Source organism: Accipiter gentilis, chromosome Z (assembly GCF_929443795.1).
Source record: "Accipiter gentilis chromosome Z, bAccGen1.1, whole genome shotgun sequence".
Classification (NCBI taxonomy): Eukaryota; Metazoa; Chordata; class Aves; order Accipitriformes; family Accipitridae; genus Astur; species Astur gentilis.
Window position 1 is genome coordinate 39,317,080 of NC_064919.1, and position 27,808 is coordinate 39,344,887.

The 27,808-nt window shown below is 41.0% G+C and overlaps 1 protein-coding gene across 1 annotated transcript in view; it reads right to left on the bottom strand.

Annotated features, from left to right (window-relative positions):
- Positions 1–17,123: 17,123 nt before the first annotated feature.
- The window catches only part of LOC126035974 (uncharacterized), a 97,910-nt gene continuing 87,225 nt past the window's right edge, over positions 17,124–27,808 (bottom strand). The window contains exon 2 of the mRNA XM_049795151.1: positions 17,124–18,453. Coding sequence (XP_049651108.1) covers positions 17,370–18,362 — 993 coding nt within the window. The 5' untranslated portion in view covers positions 18,363–18,453 and the 3' untranslated portion in view covers positions 17,124–17,369. The remainder of the gene's footprint in view (positions 18,454–27,808) is intronic.

Here is a 27,808-nt window from a genome sequence, read left to right on the forward strand (position 1 = left end):
AATTTATATAAGAACATGATGTTTGTTCAAAGATTTAATTAAGTGGGGGGAAAAAAGTGAATTTCTGCCTGAGATCTCAGAATATTTTTTTTCTGGTTTCTTATAAGAACTCACTCAATCAGATTAAAATATGCATACACCATGACCTTCACCACTTAATCCAAAATTGTTCTGTATATCTTAGAGATGTGAATATCTAAGCCTAGCTAAATAAATGTATTTCAGGTCAAGTAGTAAAAGGTTCTCACCCTGAGACTTCACCACTTTAGACCTGTTCTTTATCCCCAGCCAAGATAAAGCCAGTTTATTTAGGGAGGAATTATTTACCTGCCAGGTTGCATAGAAAGTAAAGCTTAAATTCACAAACACTGAACTTCAGACAAACCATACTATAAAGATATTGTTTGTGTAGCCTCAATAACACAGCTTGTGTCAGATTTAGTTATTTGAGAACTGATCATACAAACACTGAGTAAGAAAAAAAATCCTACTTTTATTTATTATTTTATATTCATCTATATTCCTCACAGGACAATTTAAAGGTCTGAAAATACAATAACCAATGAGAGTAATGCCCATTCATTCTAGGAATGAAATGACCTCTGAGGAGCTTGAATTCTGTTTTATATCCTTGGGGTTTAAAAGCACTTATGTCACTCTTAGGGTGGCTGCTGGAAACAAAATGAGATTTGACAAGTAGGACAAAAATTATATGGTCTGCCTGACATTTATTTTGATTATGAAATGAATGTCTGAGAATTGAGAATCAGCATCACAGCATTGGACATTAATGGAGAAGAGTAGGGGACATTAGCAATATAAAGACATTGCAAAAATGTGCAGACTCCAACTGCTGTATACTAGTTTCGAGGAACATTGAACACAGCAGACACTGGATCAATAAGACACACCTGAAGTCTATTGTAATAATGTTGTGGATTGCAATGCTCTCTAATTGTATCAGCTAGATGGGAAATATCAGGGCAACAATTTAAGTTGCCACATGGGTGCAAGGTTCTGTATAAGGAAATGGTGGGAAAAGGAGAGAAACTGGTATTTTTTAATATCAGTAATCTGACATCTGATCTGATTTAAAAAAATAATAGTCCAACTGTTAACATGGAACTACTGGACCAATGTAAAAGCAGTTGTCTTCTTAACTACAAAAAATTAAAAGAGTCAAGAAGTTTGTTGGCTTATGAATTCATGTTCATTTCAGTTTGTATTTTGCATTATTTTTCCTCAAAGTAAGAGTTTTATAGTAAACGAGAACTAGCTTTGCATAACAACTGCTTGTAGTGCATACAGGAATACTTACACATATTGGCATTAAAAGTGCAATTCACAAGCTGGAAAGGCACATGCTTCTGATTCAGAACATTTTTCTCTATACAACAGAGTTGGGAAGTTTGTGCTGTGGAATCTACCACCTGGTGCTGTAATCACACAGACATGGGATGGCAAAAGCTTTCTGGCCAATTAGCAAAAATAAGAATTTCACTGATGATAATTTCACACTAAGAAACAGTTTTTCACATACCCCTGTATGATAAAGTCAACCATGATTTCATATGTCTATCAAATCCCCAGAGTCTGTTCTTGTATAGACTTTCATTTGACCATAAGCTGGTAGATGAGACCAGACATCACTCACATTTGCAGGAGAACACCATGTTATTTGTAAAATAAAAGAAACAAAATTGAGTCATTACGCTCAGGAGTGATGGGTGTTACCCTGCCAGAGACTGTGCCAATCTCCTTGCCAATGACAGATGGGTTCCATAGGAGGTTGTTCAGTAGTCTCAGAAATCTCATTGTCAGGAGTTTGCTGTCAACTAGCCCAAACTTTATTTCGTATTTTCATCCCATTATTTCAATGTATAGTTTTATGCTTATGTGCTATGTGAAAGTTTAAAGAAATAAATCCCTTCAGAGCATCTAACTTCATGCATTAGTAATCATCTGGTTTCAATATCCAACATGATTCTAAACACTTTTCACATTGCATTTCATCATTTAAACAAGAGACACATTTAAATCACACATTCAGTCAAGGAATTCAGCTATTTTGGGCTAAGTAAAGTTAACCTATTTCTTCCAATAGTACTCAGAATCAGCAAGTCAGCTAAATGACCTCTGGCATCCCAGTGCTTCCATATTTAGGAAATGGACTGAGAATCAGATTGAGCACTGATTTTGCAAGGTAACAACTGTGTAAAATCATGCCTCTCACATTTACTTAATGGATTGGAAAGTCCAGTGCTCTTATCAAGACTGCTAATAAACCCTAGCTGTATATCAGGAAGCTAGAATATTTAACAGTGGTAGAACTTAAAACTAAGTCACAATTTTCTTTGATTTAACTCTGTTTGACCAAAGTTTTTTCCAATGTGTGCATGAAAAATCTGTCCTTTACCATGTGTATTAGCCCCACACATTTTTTTCCTGAAATGTTTTTTATTGTAAGAGTTTTCTGCATCTGGTTTATTTTTTTCCAGACATCATACAGGCTTCTTACACTAAACATTACAGCAAGCACAGTAGCGTGAATATAATTTTGTGTGTTTTCAGTGGCGCTCACCATGTAAGAACAATGCAAAGGAAGTAGTTTTCAAGGACATAACCCAGAAATGCAAAATGAAGTGCTGCTGAGTCAGGATCTAGTCTGTTAAACACATTAGGAATAAGTTAGGAATCCTTATGTTTGCAACATGTGCAACTGACCCAACCATCCCACCAACTCTCTTCTCTATTAAAAAAATGGAACCAGAATTCATCTGCATGTCCAAAACTTGAAGAAGATTAGCCAGAAACAGTTTAAATCTCAACCCAAGTCTTGTGTCTTGGACCCTTCTCTACCTCAGATGCTCTGTCAAAGCACTGATTCATCTCATCAGTGTAAATATTACCTGAATCTCTCTCTCAGTAATTCCTGCTCCACTGTCAGCATGAAGCAGCACTGTGTCAGGACTCAGTTAACACTGCCATAGACCTCCACGCATTTCCATACATGCTGGTGAATAACTACTCTATACTTTCACAAAACCTGAAGAAAAAAAAGAAGAATAAAATGAGCTTGGAAGTTCTGTTACCTGATATGTTGTTCGACAGGTGTAAAGAAATTAACACGCGTGAGAAACAGGGATCATCTTTTTCATTGGAACAGGCAGGAAATTTAGACAAGTAAAGGAGGTGGTCCCTTGAGAAGTCCTTTGACACAATACAGGTGAAATATGACCATGCACAGCAAAAACTTTAAGAGACATCATTTCTATGTGTCATTTTCTTGTACACAATCATCTGTTCTGATTCCAAAAACTTGTGTAAAATGTCAGATAAAGAGCCACCATTTTCTTGCTTGAGCCCCAGTACACATTATCTGGACAGCATTACCTCTACACTACACAGGAGCTCTTGTCAATTCAAAACGCTCATCTCTGTCTCTAGGTCCATAACAACTTCATTTCTTGAAAGCAATAGCTGAAAAAGTTGAAATTAATGAAAATTTCAGATTAGTAGCACTTTTTTTGATTCATAGTTCCTTCTATTATGACTCTTATAATTAACATTCAGTACAAACTCATTATGCTACGACTTGTACAGGCAGACATAAAACCATACTTGTGTTAGAAAAGGAGAAATCACTGTTCTTAAAAACGATACATGATATCAGTGAGGGAGGTTGTGACTGCATATGTACATCACCTTATGTTGAACTAAAGGTAGCATAAGACAAATTAATTTGAACAATCCTCTAGAATGCAGAAAGTTACTTGCTTTGTGAAAAACAATCCACTAAAAAAATTACAGTTTTGCCTTACTGAGGAGAACAGAATTAAGGAGACAGACACTCTAAAAGGACTGCATTTGTGAATTTTTTTGGCATGGAACTGGAACATAAATAACAAGGAAAACTTTAACCAAGTTTCAGGATTCTTTCCTCATGTTTTAATACATAATTTTCTAGATGATAGCATAAATAGCAGCTTTTAATGCATAAAGCAGTTAAGCTAAGTCAGAGCTACAGAAATTTTTGAAACACTTGAACAGTTTACACAAGTTCTGTTATTTGTGATTCAAACAGCTGTACAACAGTGAAGTCACAAGATGCACTAGCTAAGAGGTTCCTGCAAGCTTCCTTCAGGTGCAAAACCCCTGGATCTTGTTTCCCAAGCAGTAACTTCACTTTTCTGAATAATTCATGTTGCATAATTGTCTTCCAGGTTTCTGTCAGAAATACTAATCACCATGTTATTATAGTGCCAAAAGGGTAATTAAAAATTGATCACCGTAACAGTCAAATTTTCTCCAAATGACAAAAGATCAAGTCAAGTTCTCAATTGCTTGTTCGTGCATTTAAACTGCAGAAATATAAACCAGAGATTGTCATGCATCTATAGCAAGTCTTTTAAATATCCTACATGGATCTTTGTTTTCAGTAGAACTGCTGTGCTTAGTCAGTTGGTTAAACAAAGTGTTTTATTACCATTGAAACCAAGGAAGGAGGTAGCAGTTAATTCAAAAAGGCAGTAACAGAGTCTATGCTGCCAGAGGCATGTGCAGCATGTCTCCACTGAGGCAATTACACAATCCTTTCCAGGCCTATGGAAATATCACTCGGTCATTTGCTTAACTGTCAGACACAGTAATCAGTTCCTTAACAGTTTGTGAAGAGTAAACTAAATGACTAACAGCATTCTATGTTAATTTGGCAACTTTCCCTACTCCCTATCAGTGGAGCACTGGGAAAAAAAACACAGGCTAGGGCAGCACTCAGGTGCAGCACAAGGACTCTTCATGTTATACATTTGCTTGTTCTAAGTATGATAACAAGAAAGAATAAGCATCAGATAGGGTATGAATTCAGGAAGTTTATTTCAGCCACAGGATCCCATAAGTTGGGATCACAATGGCAATATATTTTCAATAATTTGTAAATAAATAACCTTTAAGTCTATAATGATTTGTTAGTAGATCACAATGAGTGTTTGTATAATTGCATCAAGATTAAATTTTATAAAGCTAAACCTAAAGTTAGATCTTAAGTGGAAAATAAAAACAAAGAAGAAACAAAAAGATTAAATAAACAAAGTATAGTTCTTTTTCTTGACCAGCAGTCTTTGATGTCTATAGGAAAAGATCAATTAAAAAACTTTCTTACTATGCAGAAGCTCACTTTATAGAGACTATTAAATCACAAAAGCATACCATTTGAAAAAAGGTAATCAGTGTTGCTAAATTTCAAAACAGATAGTATGTCTTCCACTTGGCTGGTATTCATTTAAGTAATATATTACATCATAACAGACCTGCTATCAGAAAGCAGTTTGATTTATAGTGTTTTTCACTGGGGACAGGGAGGGGACATGGACATTTACTGCAAGACTGCCACAAAAAAACTTTAAATTTGATAGGTGCTTTCTTCTTGCACTACCCACTCCCATAGCAGTATTCTCTAAAATGACACAATGTAGCAATCAAGTTTTTGCTTGTTTTAAGGTAGGTGCCTAAAGACACAGTACCATTTTCTAACAAGACTTCCACCTTTAATGTCAAGGTATATAACGACAAAAGTCAGGGCTCAGTTTAGTATCAAGGATCTAAATCTCTCTTTGAAAGAGTTCTCTATAGATCTGCAGGACAAAACCCTTGAGTACCACAGAATCCACTTGACTATGTACAGAAGTTGTATTTCTATCTATTTGCAGTTATAAAATGTAACACCATTCTGCCATAAATTCACAAATTCACACAGAACTGTATTTTATTCTATTAACTCTACTAATATTAATGTTGCCTCTCAGAGTTCTAAAGTGAGATAACTAAGGTCACAACAGAAATACGCCAGAAATGTTTTTTCAGTGTTACCTCTTCAATCTGTATCTACTCTGACTGCCTACAATAATATTGAAATTTGTGAAACTATAAAAAAATTTTAAAAAAATTGATCAGCCTAAGAATTTGTTTAGATTTGGGCTGACATATTATTTTAGGCATCTAAGAAAAAAATAAAATTAAAATTAAAATCTTGTAACAGAAAATTGTGGCCAGCAAGAGAAGCGAGCCTACTACTAGCTCAGAACCCTGAAATAAAATCTGACAGGTGAAAGACAATTAATTATCATCTATTGATGTGTTGCCCAGTACATTATGATAGCACATAGACATTTTTTAAAACCCTTCAATGACTTGTCCAAACAATATTCCTGGGAGACAGTGTCTTGCTGGGATGAGGAATACATGATTAAAAAACCCCATTACATTTCCATTTATTTTCAGAAGCATGACTACAGTCAGAAGCCTTGCTGTCAATGGTAATTTTAGCATTCATTACTCAGCAGGGCTCCATGTGGTTTGCCATGGCACTGTAGCAATGCAATACCAATACTTGTTTCCCTGACGCTTTCTACAGGCAGTTTTAAAGAAAATACCAGAACTGTCTCCTGTGCAAGCCAGTATTTCTTCTTTGTTATTTCCAGCCAGGTGACTAGCTTTACAGTCAGTAAGCCAAGTTAACACCACCTGTTCATACCAATCCCACTGCTTTCCAAGTCATTGCTGCAGCCTGATGATACCCATTCTGAAACAGCTCAGCAGTCACTGGCTCAAATGGAGAAACCATACTTTGAATGATAGAGGGGCACTGACTTTCCATTTTAAGAAATGCATTTGCTATTAGATGTGAACTATTTTAATCTAATAGACGACATCATTTTTCATAGTTGAATACTGAGGAAGAAATTTCTTCATTGCTAACTCTAAGACACATCAAGACGTCAATGAACCTTTCACAAAAAGAATGGTATCACTTCAGTTTTATTACAAAAAGAAATACTACCTTAGTGTTTGTCTTAAAATTTCTCCCTTGGTTTCAGTCTAAGGCTTTTGTTCCTTGCTGTTCTTTTTATTTAAAGACTAGGATTTTTTTCCTACTGCAATAGTCTGTGTCATTAACTTACCACTACATGAACAACAGTGCCAGTTTGCTTGTTCAAAAACAATCATGTTTACCCCTTCATAAACCAAACAAGCATAAGCAATATAAAACACTCCAGTAAATCCAGAGGTTTTGGTTGGACATGCATACTTAGGTGCTTTAACTATTGACAACCTTTTGCTTCATTGTAGTGGTAATGATGTTGAAGCCATGATGGACTAGGAAAGATAAAGTTTGTGGATGTAGACAGAAGTTATTTCTAAACTGTGTACATTCAATAGTACATGCATGGTTTTTTCCAGACGAACTGTCTCTACCATTAAGCTGTGCTTTGTTTTATTTGCAAATCATCTGCACTGTATTCACATTCTTGCTTGCGTAAGCAACGATACCCTCTTTCTCATGGCCTCAACTTCCAGTTAGGAGGAGGTTACAATGTCTACTATTCTCCCATCTCTGCTTCTTTTTCTTTTTTTTTTTAACCCTAACTAGCCATTGCACCACAGTATTCTCCACACTTCCCCCATGTTATTTTTTTTTTCCAGTTTTCTGCTGTTATTATTCACACTTCTTCGTCAAACACGTGCATTTGTGTAACATTTAACCAAACCCTAAAAGAAAATAATGTTGAGTCACTCAAGCTTTTGCTTTCACAGAATAACACTAATACCATTAAGGTGGCAGGAGCTGTAAGGAATAAAAAAATGGTAGGAATTTACAGACAAGAAAAGGGACAGAAAGAAATAATTCGGCATGCTTGATGGTTAATGTTACCATCATCATGTCCTTCACTAAGCTTTGTTAGGCAGGTCCAAAGACATACAGTATAAAAATGTACAAATGAGGATATAGGCAGGCAGAAAATAAGCAAAACAAAAACCCAGGGAACATGCCAGAAAGGATGAATGATCAAGGACAACTCAAATTTAAACAGTAATTCTCTATCCTTGTCAGCACTGCGACAGCCAGAAGCCTGACCCAAAGGTCCTAAATCTATTCACACTCTGCATGAGAAATAGCTGAGCAGACCCTTCAGATTTCTTTTGTAAGAAAAACTTTTGTCATACGTGTTTCATGCCTTGAATAAAACCCACCATAACCTTCTTGCTTCAACAGCATGCCTGCAAGCAGACCAGTACATAATCATCTAAGGCCAGGGAAGGGAAGGGAAGGGGAGGGAAGGGAAAGGAAGGGAAGGGAAGGGAAGGGAAGGGAAGGGAAGGGAAGGGAAGGGAAGGGAAGGGAAGGGAAGGGAAGGGAAGGGAAGGGAAGGGAACTGGAACTGTCCTCATTACTTTTTTGCATATTGCAAGTCGCCAGCTTTGTCAGCCAAGTCCATCCAAATGCCTGTTCTTCAGGAAGGTGCTGTAGGCCGTCGCAATAAGTGCATTTTGCAGATATCAGACATCTCCCCTTGAAAGGACTCCATCCTTGAAATTTACACTTTCAGACATGCATATATAGCAAAAATCCCTGGCATGCAATCTTTGACGTCCAAAGAGAGATCACTTCTGCACTTGCAATTATGTAGCTTATTTATAGCTATAAATAGTGTATGTTTATACAATTTCCAAAAAGCTCCCTGGCTTTTTGTGTCTGCCCGTGTTTGGCTCGGTTACTTGAATAAACCTTGTGTCATAGGGAAAAAGTGTTCAGTTGTTAAACCAAATCGGGATCGAAGTGATTTATTGATTTATGAAGGACATGTAATTAACTGGCAATGACTAAGCTAGACGTTCGAGATCCGTGTCAGTAATGCAGCCCATAAACCCCATCAGGAACCCTTCAGACACTGCCGATACCTGCCCCCGCCAATTCCCTGACCACCCCTCTGTAACTAATCCCAAGAAGTGCCATCCCCTGCAGCCCCCTCCGGGGAAGCCCCCAGGTGAGGGGGGCTCAGCCCTGCTGAGATCCCCGGCTGCACTCCCTCCCGGGGCAGAGCCGCCACGTGAGCTCCAGCCAGCACCCCGGCACGGATCCTTCCCGGTCCCCCAGCACCTGGGCGGTGGGAGAGGCTGCCGGCGGCACCCACGGGAGGGTGCGCTGCCCGGGCGGGCGGAGGTGGGGAGGCACCGGGGCCGCTCCAGGCGGCATCACCCTGAGCTTTGACCGGCTCTGTTGCCGCGCCAAGGTCCCTTCCACCACCGCAACCTCTCGTGCTTCTCCTAGACTTCTCTTTAGGCTGACTCTTTCTTCGCTTTAAGCATCAATTTGTAATTCCCCAGGCGCTGTTTAATCCAGCCAACAGTCATCTTCTCCAATATGATCAGTTTTGGGCAAACACTCCCTCAGTGTGTGTGAATTAAATACGCCACACTGTTACTCTCATATTCTTATCTGAGCTGCTGTTGTTACAGGAGCTAGTTTGCCAAATGGAGGCCCTGTGAACACTCCACAAGGATGAAAGAAAATTCCCATTCATTTCAGAGAAACAAAAATTTGTAGTCTTTCTGGGTCATGGAGTCCAGCCTGTGCTGTTTAAGATACTACATAACAAAATCCTTTCTGTAAAGATATTTAAATCCTATTCCCAACAGAAGCTTTGGTGGCATAAGGACCTGCAGACTGTACCTTTCTTTTCATTAATATGTACAATAGTATATGCAAGTCTGCTCTTTTTCCTAATGAAAACACAATTGTCCTTTGTAGATTAAAAAGTGACATGCAACCATTTTGCTTCACTTGGGCATACTTCATACATTGCTAAAATAAACTAGGACATGGAAGAAAATTCAATTTGCCTTTTGTTTGATCAGTGGTGATGTTGTCATTAGAAAAATCAGGGCTGAAAAATGGGAAAGAAGAGCTGCCACTTAATATTTGGGTGCCAGCAGATACTTCTTTCATTCAGTGTTTATGTGCACAGAAAGAGGCTAAAATACAAACCAGAAATTGGACAAACTGAGAAACACTGCTTTTTATTGGTTTCGTGCACATACAATAAGGGATGGGGGAGAAAATAGGGAAAAGAAGCAAAACCCATGGGTTAAGAACGGTTTAATAGAACAGAGAAGAAGAAACTAATATGATAATGATAACACTAATAAAATGACAACAGTAGTAATAAAAGGATTGGAAAGTACAGACGATGCGCAGTGCAATTGCTCACCACCAGCCGATCAACACCCCGTCAGTCCCCGAGTGGTGATTCCCTGCCCCCACTTCCCAGTTCCTATACTAGATGGGACGTCCCATGGTATGGAATACACCGTTGGCCAGTTTGGGTCATCTGCCCCAGCTGTGTCCTGTGCCAACTTCTTGTGCCCCTCCAGCTTTCTCGCTGGCTGGGCATGAAAAGCTGAAAAATCCTTGACTATAGTCTAAACAATACTGAGCACCAGCTGAAAACATCAGTGTTCTCAACATTCTTCGCATACTGAACTCAAAACACAGCACCGTACCAGCTACTAGGAAGACAGTTAACTCTATCCCAGCTGAAACCAGGACAATAGTAAGCAAAGCAGAACTGGACGTTGGGATTCTGAAGGTCCATCAGGAACCTAGAGGTCATTAAACTAGTATAGCATCAGCACACAGTGCCAAGAAAATAGAGAGCTCTCTGGTGCAATGACATTGTGAGTGTTGTATTCACTATTTTGAGACATTCTTTTCAACCCTCTGTAAAGCACTGGATAAGAACAGCAGACTTATTCAGCACCTACTATTGAAAAGCCGTGGTGTGCCAAATTGAAATACATGGAATCCAGGACATTAAGTCTTCTCTTGGCTGAAAAACAGATGAACTAGATAACTGAATCCTCAGCAGGTGGGAACTACCAGCCACTACAGGAGCCCAAACTCATCTTAGTGAAAGGAGCTTGGGTTGAAGTAGGTGCTAGAAATAGGTAAAACTTTAATTGGAGTCTTCATATAAAAAATGGTTCTTGATAAAAGAGATGTCATAACCATAATTATTCTTATGCTCTTAACCAGCATACAGTATATGAACAATCAAGGTATGTATTTGGAACTTTTGTGTCTCTGCCTCCCTTTTCTCCAGATATTACTAAATGAAGTGAGGCCAAGACCAGCTTTTGAGTAGGCAGAGTTAATTGGGAAGGAAAACAAAAAGGGGGTTATTGTAGGCCTTTTTTCTCTATTGCTTTGCACCCCTTGGCACAGTATCACCTCTTGTCCATGTGACAGTATTGCATGGACAGCTGTCCCATTCTTCTAAGTAAGTCATATCACAATCAGATCAGCCCTTTCTCAAAACTGTCACTCAGAAAAAAAGCTCCAATCTTGCTTTGTTAAAAAGATACAATGATTTCATTACAGTGGCGTATTTTATAATTGCATATGGGTCATAAACCCTGAAAACCAGCCATTAAATAAGTATTAGTCTCTCACTCTACTCTTCTTAGAAAAGTTACAAAGTTTCAGCTGCATTATTCATTTCTCTTGTGTGTAATCAAGACCTTTAGGTTTCGCCTAGAGAACTGAAGGTCTTCTAAATACTGAAGAGCACAAATGCCTCTTGCCTTCTACCTACTCTACAATTACTGCAGGATGGTTGCCAAAGCAGATGAAAAGAAGCATGTGCATAAACAGCCTCCAAGGTAAACTCATCTCTGGCGACCCAGCTGGAAAAAGATCTTTAGCTAGAGACATGGCAGCTGTACATGAACTCTTCCTCCAATGGTAGCTTCAGTCACAGTTAGAGTAATGGAAAGGTACAGGTGGCATTTTAAAGAGTGGCATCACAATAAAAATCGAATATATACTGGAATCAGGTTCTTATTAGTGACTTTCGTCATGCAGCAGAGGACTGCACGTACTGGTAAGGTTTCTGGTGTGCTACTAGGAAGGCTACTGAAGCCATTTCTTGCTGTAACTGCAGGTCTGGACTGCATTTGCACAGGGCTGAAGGAACCTTTGTCTTGTGAAACTGCAGATAGTGTCCTTTGTCTGAAGTGAGCAGGTGTAATTTACTGAAGTCTTCAAAAGTGACTACACTGTGCATAAAAGGCGGCTGGGTGGAAAGAACCAGAGCTCAAGAGAAATGGGTATACTACTGAGGGAACAAGCTCTTAGAACTGCTGAATTTCGTTCAAGTATCACTGACTTAAGGGACCTGAGGGAGCTCTGCACATCATAGAGTCTGGCTTAGCTTTTCCTCAGTATAAAAGCTCTGCTACATTTCTACAGCTTTTTCCTTCACTCCACCCCTGCAAAAATAAAAAGGTTTTCTCTGTCTACTGGAGAAAAGTTCTACAAAACACCTGAGATTTCAGTTAGCCTGTGCAGTCAGATGCTCTGGCCTGGGTGTAAGGTGGCAAAAGTTTCAGCACAGATTGTTAAGAGTACCTGAGAGAAGTCAGGTACTCCTCCACTTTGGTTTGGTTAAATACACCAGGGAGGAACAGCCTTCCTCTTTCCTTCATCCCACGTACCCTGATATTTGAGCCAATACAGACATCAGACAGTGAAAACACAAAAAGCAAGCAGCACACTAGCCAGGCTGCAATTTGTACCTTTTTTGCATTTAAACTGATAAAAAGAAAGGAGCTGGCATCTGAAGTACACATAATGTCACCCTTTGATCAGTGGATCAAAACTTTTTCCTGAACAAGTACATTAAACGCATCAGGACAGGAAAACATCTGCCATCCCACAGAGACAACATATAATCAGCAGGAATGAGGAGTGTTGGTGCCACTGCATTTATGTAATCCTTAGTTTTCCTCTGAGAATACAAATAAAAGTATCAAGTGTGCCATTTAGTTTTCTGCATTGTTTGCAGTGTTGAAGAGATTTGGATATTTTTATTTAATTGCTCCTGTGTATCCATGAACTGCAGTGTAATTCTCAGCCAATTTTGCTTCAGGTTGTCACTATGAGTGAATATTGGCAATCTGGTGCCTACAGGCTAGCGTGAGAATCTAAATTAGGTATAAGTTGGGAGACTAAGTTCAAAAGAAGCAAAGCCCTTCCTGGAATTGGTGCAGAGCACCTGAATCAGGATCCCAACAGGAGTTACTTTCTGGAAGAATATAATTCTCTGCAGACAAGGGAATCAAACCTACTTTTTCCATGTGTATGGCTACAACTCATTGCCAGTTTATTTTGCTTCTCTTTCTTAAATAAAAGTTTTCTCTTGCTAAAAACAAAGGAGAAAAATAAAAGGAATAATCTCCCATGTGATATGTTTTTCTGAATTGATGGTTCTATCTTCAATTATTTTACTTCACTGCTAACCAGGCAGTATATTCTGTACAGTATGTTTGTAGGAGTAAAAACTTCACCATTGAATAGGTCCAGTCTGACAATGCTGATCTCATGGAAGTGAAACCTAAGAGCGATCTGTGTGGAAAGATCTGTGTTCAGAGGATAGCACCACCCCACCCCCATGCCAACAACAACAACCTCCCCCATCACCCCCCAAGTTACAAACATTTATACAGTGATGGGGAGGAATACTTGCAGGCAGCCAGCTGGTTCAAAATATCCCACTGCCTTGAGCAGTAAATGCAAAAGCTTTTATTGTAAGAAAAATACAATGGAAAATACTGAATAAATCCTGACTGCATGATTATCGCAAAGGGTTGAAACGGTCTGAGGGCTGTAAGGATTCTGATATGGCCGGAGGGGGAAGAGAGACCTACAACTTTGATTTGTGTCTCTCTACCCTCTGAAATGATCCATCCTCAGCAATGGCACTGCAGGACACCCACAGTACATAGCTTTGTGCAAGATCACTGCTGAGAAATTGAATTTGACCTCACTGGAACAATGCAAAATCTCAAAAGCTCTGCTTCACTGTGAACATGCTGACTCCGTGTAAGACACCCTGCAATGAGGACCAAGAACAATTAGCAGGTAGATTCTAACTCCTGAATCCACCTGTCTGTATAGCTAGTTCCTATAAAGCACACTTACTGCAGCAAATACCATTTTTTCTCTTCATGTTGAATACTCCATTTTCCCCTTATTTCTCCAGAAGAAAGAGGGGTGGGGGTGGGAGTGGGGGGAAAAGCTAAAAAAAGTCCCCAGTAGTTTATAGATGTAAAAAACCAACTGCAATATGCTTGGGAAAAAAGTTCATAGTAATAAAACTCCATCAAGCCTGGATTGCAACAGTATAGCTGACCTTGCAGATTGAAGTTCAGTAACTCCCCTGGGACCCCAAACTTTCAGGAACTGCACCTTCACTTACAAAAAGTGCCTCAGTCGTTGAAATGAATCTGCATATTTTTGTCTAAAGACAGCCATGATTTATGGCACAGTGTCTCACTAGTATGAAATCCAAATGGCTGCACACATTAAAGAATTCTAAATCACACAAGTCAGATTTTATCTTCTCTCAGGAACATTACAGCCCTTTTCAGTGCTCCAGAAAAGATTAGTGCTATTGCAAAGAGGAAAAAAACTAGCTCACTTTTTCAGAGATCATTGCCTTTGAACTTTTAGATAATGAAAGAATAACTTGGAGCACAAAAAGTACTGCAACTCTAACCTAAAGATTTCTACCAAGAACTTGCTTTATGACCATCTCTATAAATAAATTACAAGCTGACTGGATAGATTCCATCTCTGATCCTCAGTTTGTTTATCTGTGGAATAGACATTGATAACCATGCTGCTGAGAATAGTGAGGATAGCAACAGGAAGATATCTAGGGAGTAAGAACAAGTCTCTTGGTTTTCAAGCTAGGATGGGAAACTGGATGTTACTTTTGAAATTCAGAGCACTTGCCTATCGACAAAGGATGCTACTTCACCTGGCAGAAGGAAACCCATCATAACCTGTTCAAAAAAACAAGTTCACAACTGTATCAGAGGGGAATAACACACAACATCTTTCTTATCCTCTCTTCTGCCCACTTTCACCAGATAACCCATGATTTTGAGGTACTCAGAGCTGCCCCAAAATACCTAATGAAAGAACAGCAGTGAGAAAGCAGTAGCTGCATTGCTACACTGGCTAGCTGTAACAAATATTGACATTTTAATAACACCTTTTGCAGAGTACAAAGACATGATTATTGACTATTCTAACAGATGGATATTCAAGTGTATGAATTTAAATTCCCGCTACTGTTCCAATCTTTCAAAGGAGGCAATACATTTTCAGCAATGTCTTGTCATTGAAGTTTAGCCAGAAGGAAAAATAATTATGCAGATACACACTAGCTGACTGGCACCACCAGAACTCTTGGGAACCCCCCCATTAAATTTGTATTCTGATAGTAAAATGAGCTAAAATAAAGAAGGATACAGCTCTATATGACTGAGTTTTCAGTTTCAGCTGAAGGTCTTCCCTGGAAAACTGCCGGAGTGGGAAAGAAAGGAAGCACAAATGTAAGCAAAAAAGATACCCTAGAGAGAGACACTTACATGCAGGACCAAATTTAAAACAAAACAAATTGTTACTTTTTTTTTTATGGTCTTAGTGTATCAAGTTTATATGTCAAACTCAAGGACAGAAATCACAGCAGGAAAACAAGTACAGAAGCAGCATCTTGTTATTGTTAGAGAGATTCCTCTTTTGGTTCAAGCATTAGTGCTATAAATCCTGTTGTGACTAGAAATCTAAGGTGTTTAAACAGTCAGTCTCACACTTCTTCAATGGACCTCATGTATCTACATGAGAATTCCTTTTAAGCTTCTTTTTATGGGGACATCAGCCATGAGGAGAACACTGTGAGCAAGAAGGCTTCTGTTGAATAAGTGTTTTAAGGAACAGGAGAGAAAATGAAAATAAAATGAAGCTGCAGTGCAGTGCTCCCATTCTATTCTTGGCCAAGCTATTCAAAAAGCCATATCTAATAAGTAAACACCTTCAGAGTAAAATTGTCTACTAACTGTAAACAAGGTGATTTGTGCTTAACAATTTCTTTTGAGACCCTTCATATGAACTTCTTCATAAGTGCCCCTACACTTCTGACTGTCCTAAATGGCTACAAGAGAACAAATGAATAAGAAGTGTAGCATTCTTTGCTTTCTGTAAGATCAGATTAGAGACATTTGTACTTTCCACATGCAAAACTATGTAAAGACCTGGAGTCAAGCACAAAGTTTGGAAATGACAGTCTTAGGGGTGGTATGGACAGTCCCTGCGTCACTGGTGGAAGAGCTGGAGCATTACAGGGAATTAATGGAAAGGAACCATCACATGGGGAAGGGAGGTGAACCCACCTTGAGGAACCAGGCTAGTAAATTCACTCATGTTTGTAAAGCATTTAGATTTCTAGCAGCAAGAACCACAGGAAGGACCTAAGGAAATGACAAACTGTTCGGAGAAATGGTTGGAGAGCAATCAAGGTACATGGCAGGACTAGCAAAGCAAACAATAAGCAAAAGCAAATACTGACTAGCTGGGGATACAAGTTATTTAGGCAGGGGTCCTCTGGAAAATGAGCTTATGATTGAATAAATGATCACAACATAATTATACATGATGACAAATATTTGAGTTCATAATGAAGAACCTTGATTCTGGCAACTCAGGTTTTTGAGCAGCATTGTGTAATATTAGGGGACGCAATTAGGAGAACTAAAAATGTCATAGCCTTTGCTATAGAAGACCATGTGCTTTCAGGTCATCTGTTAAGGCAGGAGCTGTGCTGCATCCCACCCAAGATCACAGCTTCATCAGAATTTTCCAGTCTTCAAATATTCCTATTAGCGTTTTCATAGCTGCTCTGTCAGTGTTTCAGAAAGCTAAAACCACAAAGCTAAATGATTAGTATTTATGCATTTTACATTCCCTGATATTGCCTGTCTTACTGTAAGTATAGCTACTGTTTTCATGCAAATTCCAAGAGATCCAGAGTAGTCTTAGTTTTTTTAAGAGACCTTTAGGGCACTCATTAATACTCATTAACTCATTAATATTCGAGAGTGCAGGATCTATTTACATCTACAAGAGGAAGTCTTTCTCCCATGCTCCCAAGTTTTATTGGGGTTGCTCATCCATGACTAAGTCTAAAAAACAAAAAACAAAAAAAAAAAAAAGAAAAAAGGAAAATATAAGAAACTTAAAAAGTTTTACAAGTCATAGATTATCACCAATGAAATAGAACAGAATTAGAATAGAATAGTTCCAGTTGGAAGGGACCTACAATGATCAGCTAGTCCAACTGCCTGATCACTCCACACCTGACCCCAGGACCATCTGCAGAGATGCTGCAGGCCTGGAGCTGGGCAGCACTTGCCTTCAGGGGGAACAATGAAGTAAGTAGTGCCTGGCACTCGTAGAAGGACCCATCAGTGTTAACATCCCACCCCTCCCGGCAAAAAAGCAAGACAGGGTGAGGACAGCAAGACCACCTGCACTGTTAGTAACACTGAGACTTTTTCTGTAGTTTTCATGCACTTATTTTATTTGGATGATTGGATGTGGGGGGCCAGGAGCCCTTGAGGGCTGGTGTGTGCCCCAGCTGATGGCCCAGCCCTGGTTTGGCCACCCCCTGAGGGACCCTCCAGGGTCACTGACGCGGTGCTGGCCTCTTGTTGGCTGGAGAGGCCTCAGAGCTGTTGGTCCTCCTCTTTGGGGCTCGCCGTGGCCTCCCAGAGGAGCGTTCACTGCCCTGGCTGGAAGTGGAGGGCTCAGGCACAGCCTCCCCTGGCTCCTCCTGGGGCACTTCTTGCTCCACAGGGATGGCAATGGGAGCAGAGGGGTGGCTACTGGGATGCCCACCAACAGCAGCGGATGAGGTGCCAGGGAGCTCATCTGCACTGGCTCTTGCAGGGCTGCTGGAGGAGGCTGGGCTGGGGACAAGAGACCCTCCTGGTGTGGCAGTGGGGCCAGTGGCACCCGTGGGGTGGTCCTCCTGACCTCCAGCAGCAGGGGCATCCTGCCAGCCCAGCAGACGTTGGGTCTCTCTGCTGTGCCGTTGTGCAGCAACATGTCTGTGGTGTTGGAAGAATGTCTCCTCACGGTTTTGGCGGGAGAGCCCCAGCACCCGTCCCGGCAGCTCTGCATTCATCCTTTGGCTGGTCAGGATGGTGGTGACGGTGTCCTCCCTCATGGCGGCCTCCAGCACGCTGTTGCCAAAGATCTCCTCCACCTGCCGATGGACACAGGGCTGCAGGATCTGGAGGAGCACTGGGTTGTCCCATAAGTTGTTCAACCAGTTTGGGGGCTGGAACATGCCCACAGGACGCCTGGGCACCCGTTCTGCAGCCCAGCGTTGGGGTGCTCCAGGGAGATGGAGGTTGTGGGCGGCTGCGCGTCTGGGAGCTCCTCCCGCCTCACGGACAACGCCTGAGGATGGTGTGATGATATGCTCCACGTAGTTACCATCTGCCTGCACCGAGTGCAAGATGGAGAGGATCCTCCTCTTGCAGAGGGGGCACTCGGGCTTGCTTTCAGCCCACTGGAGGATGCACGGGTAGCAGAACTTGTGGAGGCATGGCATAACAAAGCTGGCCTCCTCCCAGCTGCCCAGGCAGATAGGACAGTGGTCCTCCAGCTCCATGGCCACGCTCTCCACGTGCTGCGGTGGGCTGGGGGGAACCAGGGACGCAGAGGCGCTCCTTCTCACTGGCGCTGCAGCAGCTGGTATCACGCTAGAAGAGGAAGAAAGGGCAGGGTCACTGGCTGGCCTGGGGAAGGGGTGGAAGAAGTGCCCAGGTCCCTCAAGAAGGAAACTCTCCCAGCTCCGCAGGGTGAGGCGTCCCCTCCCAGCTCACCTCTGCTGCTGCGAGCGTAGCTCCTGGGTGCCCCGGCTGCCTGGAGCTGGCAGGGCCGGGGAAAATCCTTCGACGGCTCTGGGGTCAGGCCCTGAGAGCTGCAAGGAGCAACTGCCCGAGCACGACACCAGCGCCAAGGCCTCGCTCAGTGCTCCAGACCTCGCGATCTGCTCAGCTGGAGTGTGGGCATGAGCCAACTGGGGGCAGCATCAGCGCCCAAATATAAGCAGTGAGGGTCGCCTGGTCACAATCCATCACTCGGGGACATCAACATCCATCACTTGGGGACATCACGATGGGCCATCCTCGCCCACGGCGCTCGCCCCACCAGTGCTGCGCCCCAGCGCACGCGTCTGGGGTTACCGCAGCACCACTGCCCGTTCCATCCCCCCCATCTCTCGTCTTGTGCTCGGCACCGGTGTTCCATACCAGTCACAGAGACTTTGGCCGTGTCTTGCCAGGTCCCCGTCAGGTCACTGTGGCTGGGCAGACGTCTCCAGGCACATATGGCAAGAGGGTTCATTTGGGAACAACACATTGTGCCTCCCGTGGAGGCTGCAGGACAAAGTCCCACAGGCTTTGCCCACACCCCAGCACTGCTGGCCAGCCCTCTGGGCTCCTCTGCTTCCTTCCACGAGGCAACACAGGCAGCATTTGGCTTACTCTGATGGGTCTTCTCCTGTCTTTCTGTCCTAGACAGAAGACACAAGGGTGATCCCTTCTGCTCAGCACCCATCAGGCCTCATCCAGGCACGATGTCCTCTTTGGAGTCCCAGAGACAGGCTGACAAACCAGAAGGGCTCAGGGGAAGTAAGGAGCATCTGTGGAGCTGGCGCTGGCTCAGCGTGGAGCAGAGAAGGCATTGGGGCACCTCGCAGCACACGCCGGTGCTCATGGGGAAGGTATCAAGGGGATGGGGGCAGGCTCTTCCCAGCACTGCCTGGTGGGAGGGTGAGAGACGGTGGCATCTCCTGAAACTAGAGAGGTTCAGGCTGAAGACAAGAAAGAAAAACCAACATCCCTGTGAGGATCCTGAAGCACTGGAATGGGTTGCCCAGACATGTTGTGGGATCCCTGAGCCTGGAGATCTTCAAGACCTGAGTGGCCACAACCCAGAGCACAACTGTCACAAGCCCGTGAAGGGATGGTGCTGAGGTCCTCCAAGAGAAAGCATTGCCAATGGGAAATAAAGCAAACCTTTCCGAAAGTGCAACAGCTTCCAGAAGTTTTTGACTTTATGGTTTCATTTGGTTCAGCAGCTTTCACAAACATTTATATAGGATAGGATAGTTCCAGCTGGAAGGGACCTACAACGATCACCTAGTCGAACTGCCTGATCACTCCATGACTGACCAGAAGTTAAAGCATGCTATGAGGGGCATTGTCCAAATGCCTCTTTTTAGGGCACTGATAGGCATGGGGCATTGAATGCTTCTCTAGGACATCTGTTCTAGTGTATGACCACCATCTCAGTAAAGAAACACTTCATAATACCTAGTCTGAACCCCCCCAACACAGCTTTGAATGATTCCCACATGTCCTGTCACTGTATCCCAGGGAGAAGAGATCAGCAGCTCCTTCTCGACTTCCCCTCCTCAGGAAGCTGTGGAGAGCAAAGAGGTCACCCCTCAGCCACCTTTTCTCCAAACTAGACAAACCCAGAGTCGTCCGGCACTCCTCACAGGACATGCCTTTCAGCCCTTACACCAGCTTTGTTGCCCTCCTCTGGACAAATTCAGGTACCTTAACATCCTTCTTAAACTGTGAGGCCCAGTACCACACACAGTACTCAAGGTGATGCTACACCAACATTAAATACAGTGGGGTAATCACCTTTTTTGCAGGCCGGTCATGCTGTGCTTGATGGACCCCAGGATGCGGTTTGCCCTCCTGGCTGCCAGGGCACACTGCCGACTCACATCGAGCCTGCTGTCCACCAGCACCCCCAGATCCCTTTCTGCAGGGCTGCTCTCCAGCCTTTCCTTTGCCAATTTGCACTTGCATCTGGCGTTCCTGTGTCCCAGGTGCAGAACCTGGCATTTGTTTTTGTTAAATTTTATGTCATTCATGGTTGCCCAATGCTCCAATCTATCTAGATCCCCCTGCAAGGCCTCTCATCCCTCAAGAGAGTCAACAGCACCTCCCAGTTTGGAATCATCAGCAAACTTGCTAACAGTGCATTCAAGAGAACTAAAAAATGCAGGAGTATAACCAAGGTTGAGAAATAAAACTGAAGAACTCTGAGATTAAATTTTTTTTCTTCCTTTTATTTATTTGCTAGAGGATGAAAGAGAGGAACAGCAAGGGAGAAAGCAAGGATGGACCTCAGAGCCATTTTTTGTTTAAATGATCATGGCAGCATCAGAAGCAACTGATGTAGCAGCAGCTGTGCTATCATCAATAACGTGAGCCTTAGTCCTCTAGGCATTGTCCTGATCCAGCGCTCTAGATAAAGTACCTGCTGAATTCAGGCCATCAGTCAGCAACCACTAGATCCAGTGGTGCTTAGAAGAGGATATAGGAAGGGAAGGATAAGGCAAAGTGAAACAGGACATCACTGAGTTTACTCTAGCTTTAAGAGGTCAAGATTCTTCTCGAGGCTCTGAAATTCCCCTTTGTTATTTTTTCATTCTGTCTAGTGAAAAATCTAGAATATGCAGAAACTTTTTACTAGAAAAAGACTAATTTAAAGACAGTGCTACAGCATCTTTCAAATCAAGAACATAAAACTACCATAGGCCAGGAAAAAAGTGAAGTCCCAAATTCAGATAGGGAATTGCATTCAGCCTCCCTGGATATTATTTTAAGTTAGGCAAAAAATGACTGCTGCACTGAATTATGACTCGGGTTAAAGGACAAGTTTATGCCTTAAATGACAGCCATCTCTGCATTATATTTTAGATGTCTGTATGTGGATAAACTGTACACCCAGCTGGAACATGGACCTGTCATTGAAAAAAGTCTCACACTTGTGGCATTAGGAAAATCTGAAAGCAGTCTTCAATAGCTGAGCTCTTTTTCATCTCCATACTTTCCTCAACTTATACAAAGCATGCTCCAAACACCTAGACAGATTTCAATTTTCTTGATGAACACCATGTGTTCCAAGAAAAAAGATTCCTGAAGGATGATGCTTATTATTGATTTATATACTTGATTAGGATTTCAGCATATTTCAAACACATTTCCATAAAGATGAATCCATTTTTTCAAGGACAAAAGCAAAAATCTATCACGAAGCAGTATGTAACTAAAACCACAAACCTGCTCCGCTTTACACTTCTTCTTTATAAACAACACTGAGACAATGCACTGTTAGCCCCTTTCAGATGGTTCCTTGGCTAATGAGGAATCTGTGCTTACCTACTGCTCTCTTCAGTTCCCTGAAATCAAAGGCAAAGCCCACAGTGATATCACTGGTGCAAAGGCTACTCCTTACTCTCCATTAACAAGACCTACTAAAAATAAGCTGAAAATTTACGTTTGTCTCATTACCCACTATATCTAAATATGTATCCAGAGAGATACCAAATCAGCAACCCAGCACCAGAGTTTCTATGAAGGCTATAATTCTCCTCTTCTGCTTACTCTGGGCATGAAAATATTCATGATAGGGAATTGCTAAATACATTTCCTAAATTCAAAACTCCCATTTTCTGAAAGAATTACGTTTGTAAAAGAGTTGAGGAAACAGTAATTCCTGTATTTTTATTCCTTACCTTTAACTAATTTATTTTTATATATTTTCTGCAGAATTTTCAGCCTAAATTAAGTCCTGGCTTGTACAGGTGAACAGGATGCAATTTGTTTTTCTTGACAAGTGAGCTTGTACCAATTTCTTGCATGTACAAAATGTCAAGAAGGATATTCAGCTGCCTGATTTGCTTCAAAAAGTAATAGAATACACCTCATGGAAGTATTCTGTGTGTTTAAGAACAATTCAGTTTTTGTTTATAGGCTTCTATACTTCAGATTTTAGAAATATGATGAGTTTGGACAACATAATTTTCAAATGCTACTGATCTTTTAAAGCCATTTCTATGTATTTCTCTTTTTAACAGAAAATTATTTAAATTTATACTATGTTGATATCTCATTATTTTTCTGACAAACTTTGGCACATAACTTCTCCTCACAGAGCTGAGTTATTTGCATAGGAAATGGGAGTATTACCTCCTATCTGACCACCTCAGCAGACCTTTTTTTTTTTTTTTTACTTTTTTTTTTTAAGTTTTATATAACTAAAAGAAGGCAAAGTCAGTATTCAGATTGTCTTGATCTCAGCTGTAATCATTGCCCTTGTCAGGTGGTTTTTGGAAGTAGGTCAGGTAGTTAGAGAAATGCCTTACCATCACTTCCCTTGTACTTCTTTCCTTAAACAACAGGTCAATGAATTATTTAGGAAACCTAAGAAGTAGTTACTGTAGACATTGTGCTTTTACGCTGACAGTTGCAGTTAGCAAGCTGGACAATCAGTTGGGCAACCTGTATTAATGCAGGATCTTGTTTACATATATATAAATACCCTGTAGCTTCCTGTAACTGAAGCTGGAATAGTTAGATCATAACAACTTAACCTCCAGAATAAAATTGTGTTAATATTATGAAATCTTTCAGGTAAGAACTGTGCCTTTATAGGAGTTTATATATTAAATAAAACCCAGACATCCTGTCACACAAAAGACATTTATAACCTTGATGTTTATTATAGATGCCTGTTACGCTTAATATTCCCCCTTGGCTATTCCCCTCTCTCCTCTATTCCTCTTCCTTCTCTACTCCTCAAATACAATATTCCTAGTATTTCTCTGGGTACATTCTGTGGCCAACAGTCTAACAGATTAACAACACAAACAGCCAGATCAAATGCATTGCTACCATTGCTACTTATTTCCAGTTCACTTACTCCCCGTTTCTCATCTTGCATTCATTGCAACACAGAAACCAAGCAGTTGAATAACAGACTCTTTAATACATTAGGCTCATCCACTACCTTCCCTTCCTTTTCTATTTCAAATTTCATTCTCTGTCCTTTAGAAATTACTTTGAAGCAAGTACTTTTGATGCAGATCAAAGTGAAAACTGTTGCACAAGCCTCAGAACTATTTGATCCCCAGTGTTCCATCTGCATTTTTGCAGATTTTTACAGAGCTTCAATCAATGACATTTTTGCTGAAGCAAGAAGGACTTCATGTTTGCAAGTATACCAAGAAGAAACACGCATATTACACATGGTAATTGGCACAAACCATAGTTTCGGAAGTCTCATTTCTCACTACAAGGTTTGAATTAATCATCACCATTCAGGCATTCACTATGATTGTTTTCTGCTTTTTCCTGGGAACTGTGCACATACTTCTATTATCATCACAGATTTGTTTCCTGAATTATGAAGTTAGTGCAATCTTCTGGAAGGCTACATTCTCCTTTACATTACCACATATCAATGAAGTGGTTTTCAAAGTTCGGAGATCTCTGCTGCTTTAAAGGAATCAAGTAGATTGCACAGTGATATACAGAATTTAAAGTAGGAAAAAGTGGGGAAGCAAAGGTAAACCATGACAAACCGAGATAATGCAGTACGCTCCATGGAGAACGTGGTACACACAATGCATGTGTTAAGGGAAATGATATAACATGAGATTTGTTTGGAGAACCTCTAGGGTACAAGGAGACTTTAAGTCAAGGAAAAGACTGAGACTATGCCCTGAAGATGTCCTTATCAAACGGTCACTCAGAAATAAAGATCTGGGTGGTATCACAGCTGGTGTAGGATATGCAACGCTTATGCTGCTATTGATACTGAAGCAACCTTTTACAGTTATTGACAAACTCTTTGTTCTCATTACACTCACACTACTCTCTATGTTTAATCCTTCCACCACAAGGGAAAGGCCTTCATTTTCATTATACTCAAAATGCATTTTGAAGTCTTTTCTCACGTTGCAGGGTTATCTTTACAGCTTCTGCAAGGTGGTCTTCAGTTCAGAGGATGTTAACTCAGATGCCAATAAATTTATTTGCAGAAGCTTCACCTGTTAGCATCCTGGGACTTACAACACACAAAGTAAACAGGAAATAACAAAATACTTCTTTTTAAAGATAAGGGATGGTGGAAGTACATGCATACCTGCTTTCCTTTTCACATCCCAGCAGTGCTAGGAATCCAGGCAGGCATCAGCTGATTCCCTCCACGTGCTCCACTCCACAGCTGAGTGTCTGCTGTGTTAAGGTCACTATTTGCAGGGTTGCAGCTGACCAGAAACTTCCAGTCTCATGCAATGCTGCCCCATTGAACCTCCTTGGCTGTGCCTCTTTTTTTCGAGAAATAAGATCCAGATATGTTCCTTTAATATAAAACTCCTCCATCTCAGGGCCACCCTGAACTAGTCCAGCTCACAAATGAACTTCTTCTGGGGTCCTAATTCTAGGACCTAATTTCATAACATGAAACTCAGCCTAAGCCAGGCCACTCACTTTCTTTTTTCCCTAGGTCGTGAAATGCTTTCACCTTCACAAGCTGTCATCCTCATCATCTAGCCTCAGAGTTCATCAACTCATTAACTGTGTTTGATAGGTTGTATCTAGTGTACTTCCTACACCATCTGAGACAACAAATTTTTTTTTTTAAAAAAAGTCTTTTGCATGATTTTAAAGGATGATTTTTAAAATGTGGAAATGAGATGACATCTCAACTTTTTTCCCTCTCAGTGTATCCACTTTCAGCAAAACATTCACTTTATCTAGAACAGAATGCTAGAGTTCTTGATTTTAACTCATATTTTGTTGTTGTTGCTGTTAGAAAAACAGGGGTTTTTTCTGACAAGTTTTATTCCAGGCAGCGTTAGGCTGTCTGTTGAAGCACACAACAGATACTGCCCACACAGTACCTCTTCAGCAAGAAAATGAAGGCAATAGCTTGCAATAACTTGCCTGATCGTGAAAGCACATGGTGTATCTGGACTAAAATCAAATTCCTCTGAAACACTTGAAAAATTATAGCTAAATCCCAGGATGATAGCTCCATTAAAAGGAAGGTTAGGCTTTAAGGGTATATAAACATCAAAAGTCAAAAAGAAAAGTAGTACACAGAAAGCTAAAATTTGAGAGAAACGCGGCACTGTGTTATTTTCTGTTTAAGTCCTTGATCCTATAGACAAATGAACTATGGCACCCACAAATTTTGCTCAGCATTTGTCACCAGCAGTTTCTAAACTAATTGCTAGTTTTAAAACACATAGGTCTAAAACATTATCAGCAGTGTAATCTTTTCCATCCCATTCTGCCCCTGTGATCAGCAGTGCTACAGACAAATGATATGGGCACTGATGAGGAGCCAGATCTGTTCCTTTGCTGCAGAGACTCTTTGCAGCATCAAAATCAGCTGAAATTGTGACTTGAAATCCACACTTCAAGCCACATTATCTATAGCTGTTCAGAACACTTTTAAAACTGGTACTTGTCATTAACCTGTATCTCTCTTAACTAGGTAAATTGTAAAACCAATCCCTTTTAATGCAACTGGTGCTAAATGCTCTTGGAGACGCTCAAAGTCATGTGAAAACACTCTCTCCTACAAGGGTTCAGCCTGTGTCTTGGCCAGCAGCATGAAGACACAGCGTTAAAAAGGCATAATTGAGCTTCTTCTGAACTTCAGGGTACAATCCAGGTTGGTTCAGATCTCACCTGAATTCTGCTTTCCAGGTTTACCTTTTTATCTTAAACTGCTTTCACTTCAATTTCATGCATCTCTGGCTATAAAATTATTTTTTTCCCTATAATTCTGAGCAGCACACTTGTAAAGAGAAAATATGCTAGTAAAGTTTGGGGATATTAGGAAAGGCTGACTGTTATTTCAATTAATTAGTTTCATTGCTAAGTTCACGTATATTCTTCAATTTTCCCTGGGAGGTGCTTTATTTCCTAGTGCAGGATTGAGATGTAAGCCCATACTTAAGTGCCCTTTGAAATGCCAAATCAAGACACTGGTTTATGGGGCTTTAGTTTGGTTGCCGGTTTTTTCTGTGCTCTTTTCATAGTAACAAAATTCTGGAAAATATTTCATCTGTCACTCCAGAATGACTGGAGTAAACAAAACCCACTGGAAATGTGGACAGTATCAACAAAACCAAGTCACACACAGAAGCATACCTCCTAGGAGCACAAGAGATGGCCTGCTGGAACAGACTGCCACCCATGGTGGAGTAGTCAGGAGAGAGCAGTAGTTTTATAAAACAACAAGAAGCATATCTGATTGACATATACTATCCCACTGTCTGGACTTCAGAAGAGGAGGAATCCTCCTTAAGTTTTTCATCAGCTCACCATTAGTAAGCGTGTTTTGAAACTCCAGAATGGACAGACCTGTTCTTTTACCTCAAATAATGAACAGAGGAATATTTACTATTTTCCATTTCTGACCCTTTTCTACACACTCAAGGCTTTACCATAAATGTAGGTATATTTCACCTCTCCTCAAGCTACAGATGCTTAAAACCTAAAGCTTCATCTGTTCAGTTTCTGGGTTTACTGGTTACTCTCTATTTCAGTAAATATTCTATTCCACTTCAAAATGCCCTTTTTAGGCATATGCTTTCTTCAGCAGCAGCCTATGGAATTTGTTACCCTGCAGCAGTCATTAATCAGACACAGATTTTTCATTGAATAGATGCTAAAAGTGGAATGACTGATTCTAGAACCAAGGCTCACTGGTCAGGTGTTAATGACAGAGCAGCTCCAAGGAGCCCAGCGAGCTTGAATATCACAACATTAGTTTATGTGCCTGATTACAAAGCTAGGGGCTAGTAGCCTTAAGTACTCCGTTCAAAATACAGAAGCTAAAATACATGATTGGTTATCAGTGTTTTCACTTTAATTTCACCAAAAATTCCCAGGTTTGAATAAAAATCAGAAAGTATAAAACGGTATTTCCAAAAAGTAGTAACTTTTCCTGTTTCTTTGCTAGTCTGCATGGAAAATGATTGTATCTTTTATCTCTCAGTGTCAAAGTGTCCCAGACCATCTTCATGCTTCTAAATTCTGACATAAGCTGAGCTGGTTCCTGGAAAAACAACAGTCAGGAGACCAGGACAAGCATAATGCTGCCCTTGACCTTTTTCTCTGATGAAAACTGTGAAGAGCAAAAAAATATGTGGTAAGAGAGAGATTTTACTCTTCCTGCTTTTGCTACTACTATAGTGACACCTGCTGTTCTATTCTGCATTTTTAAATT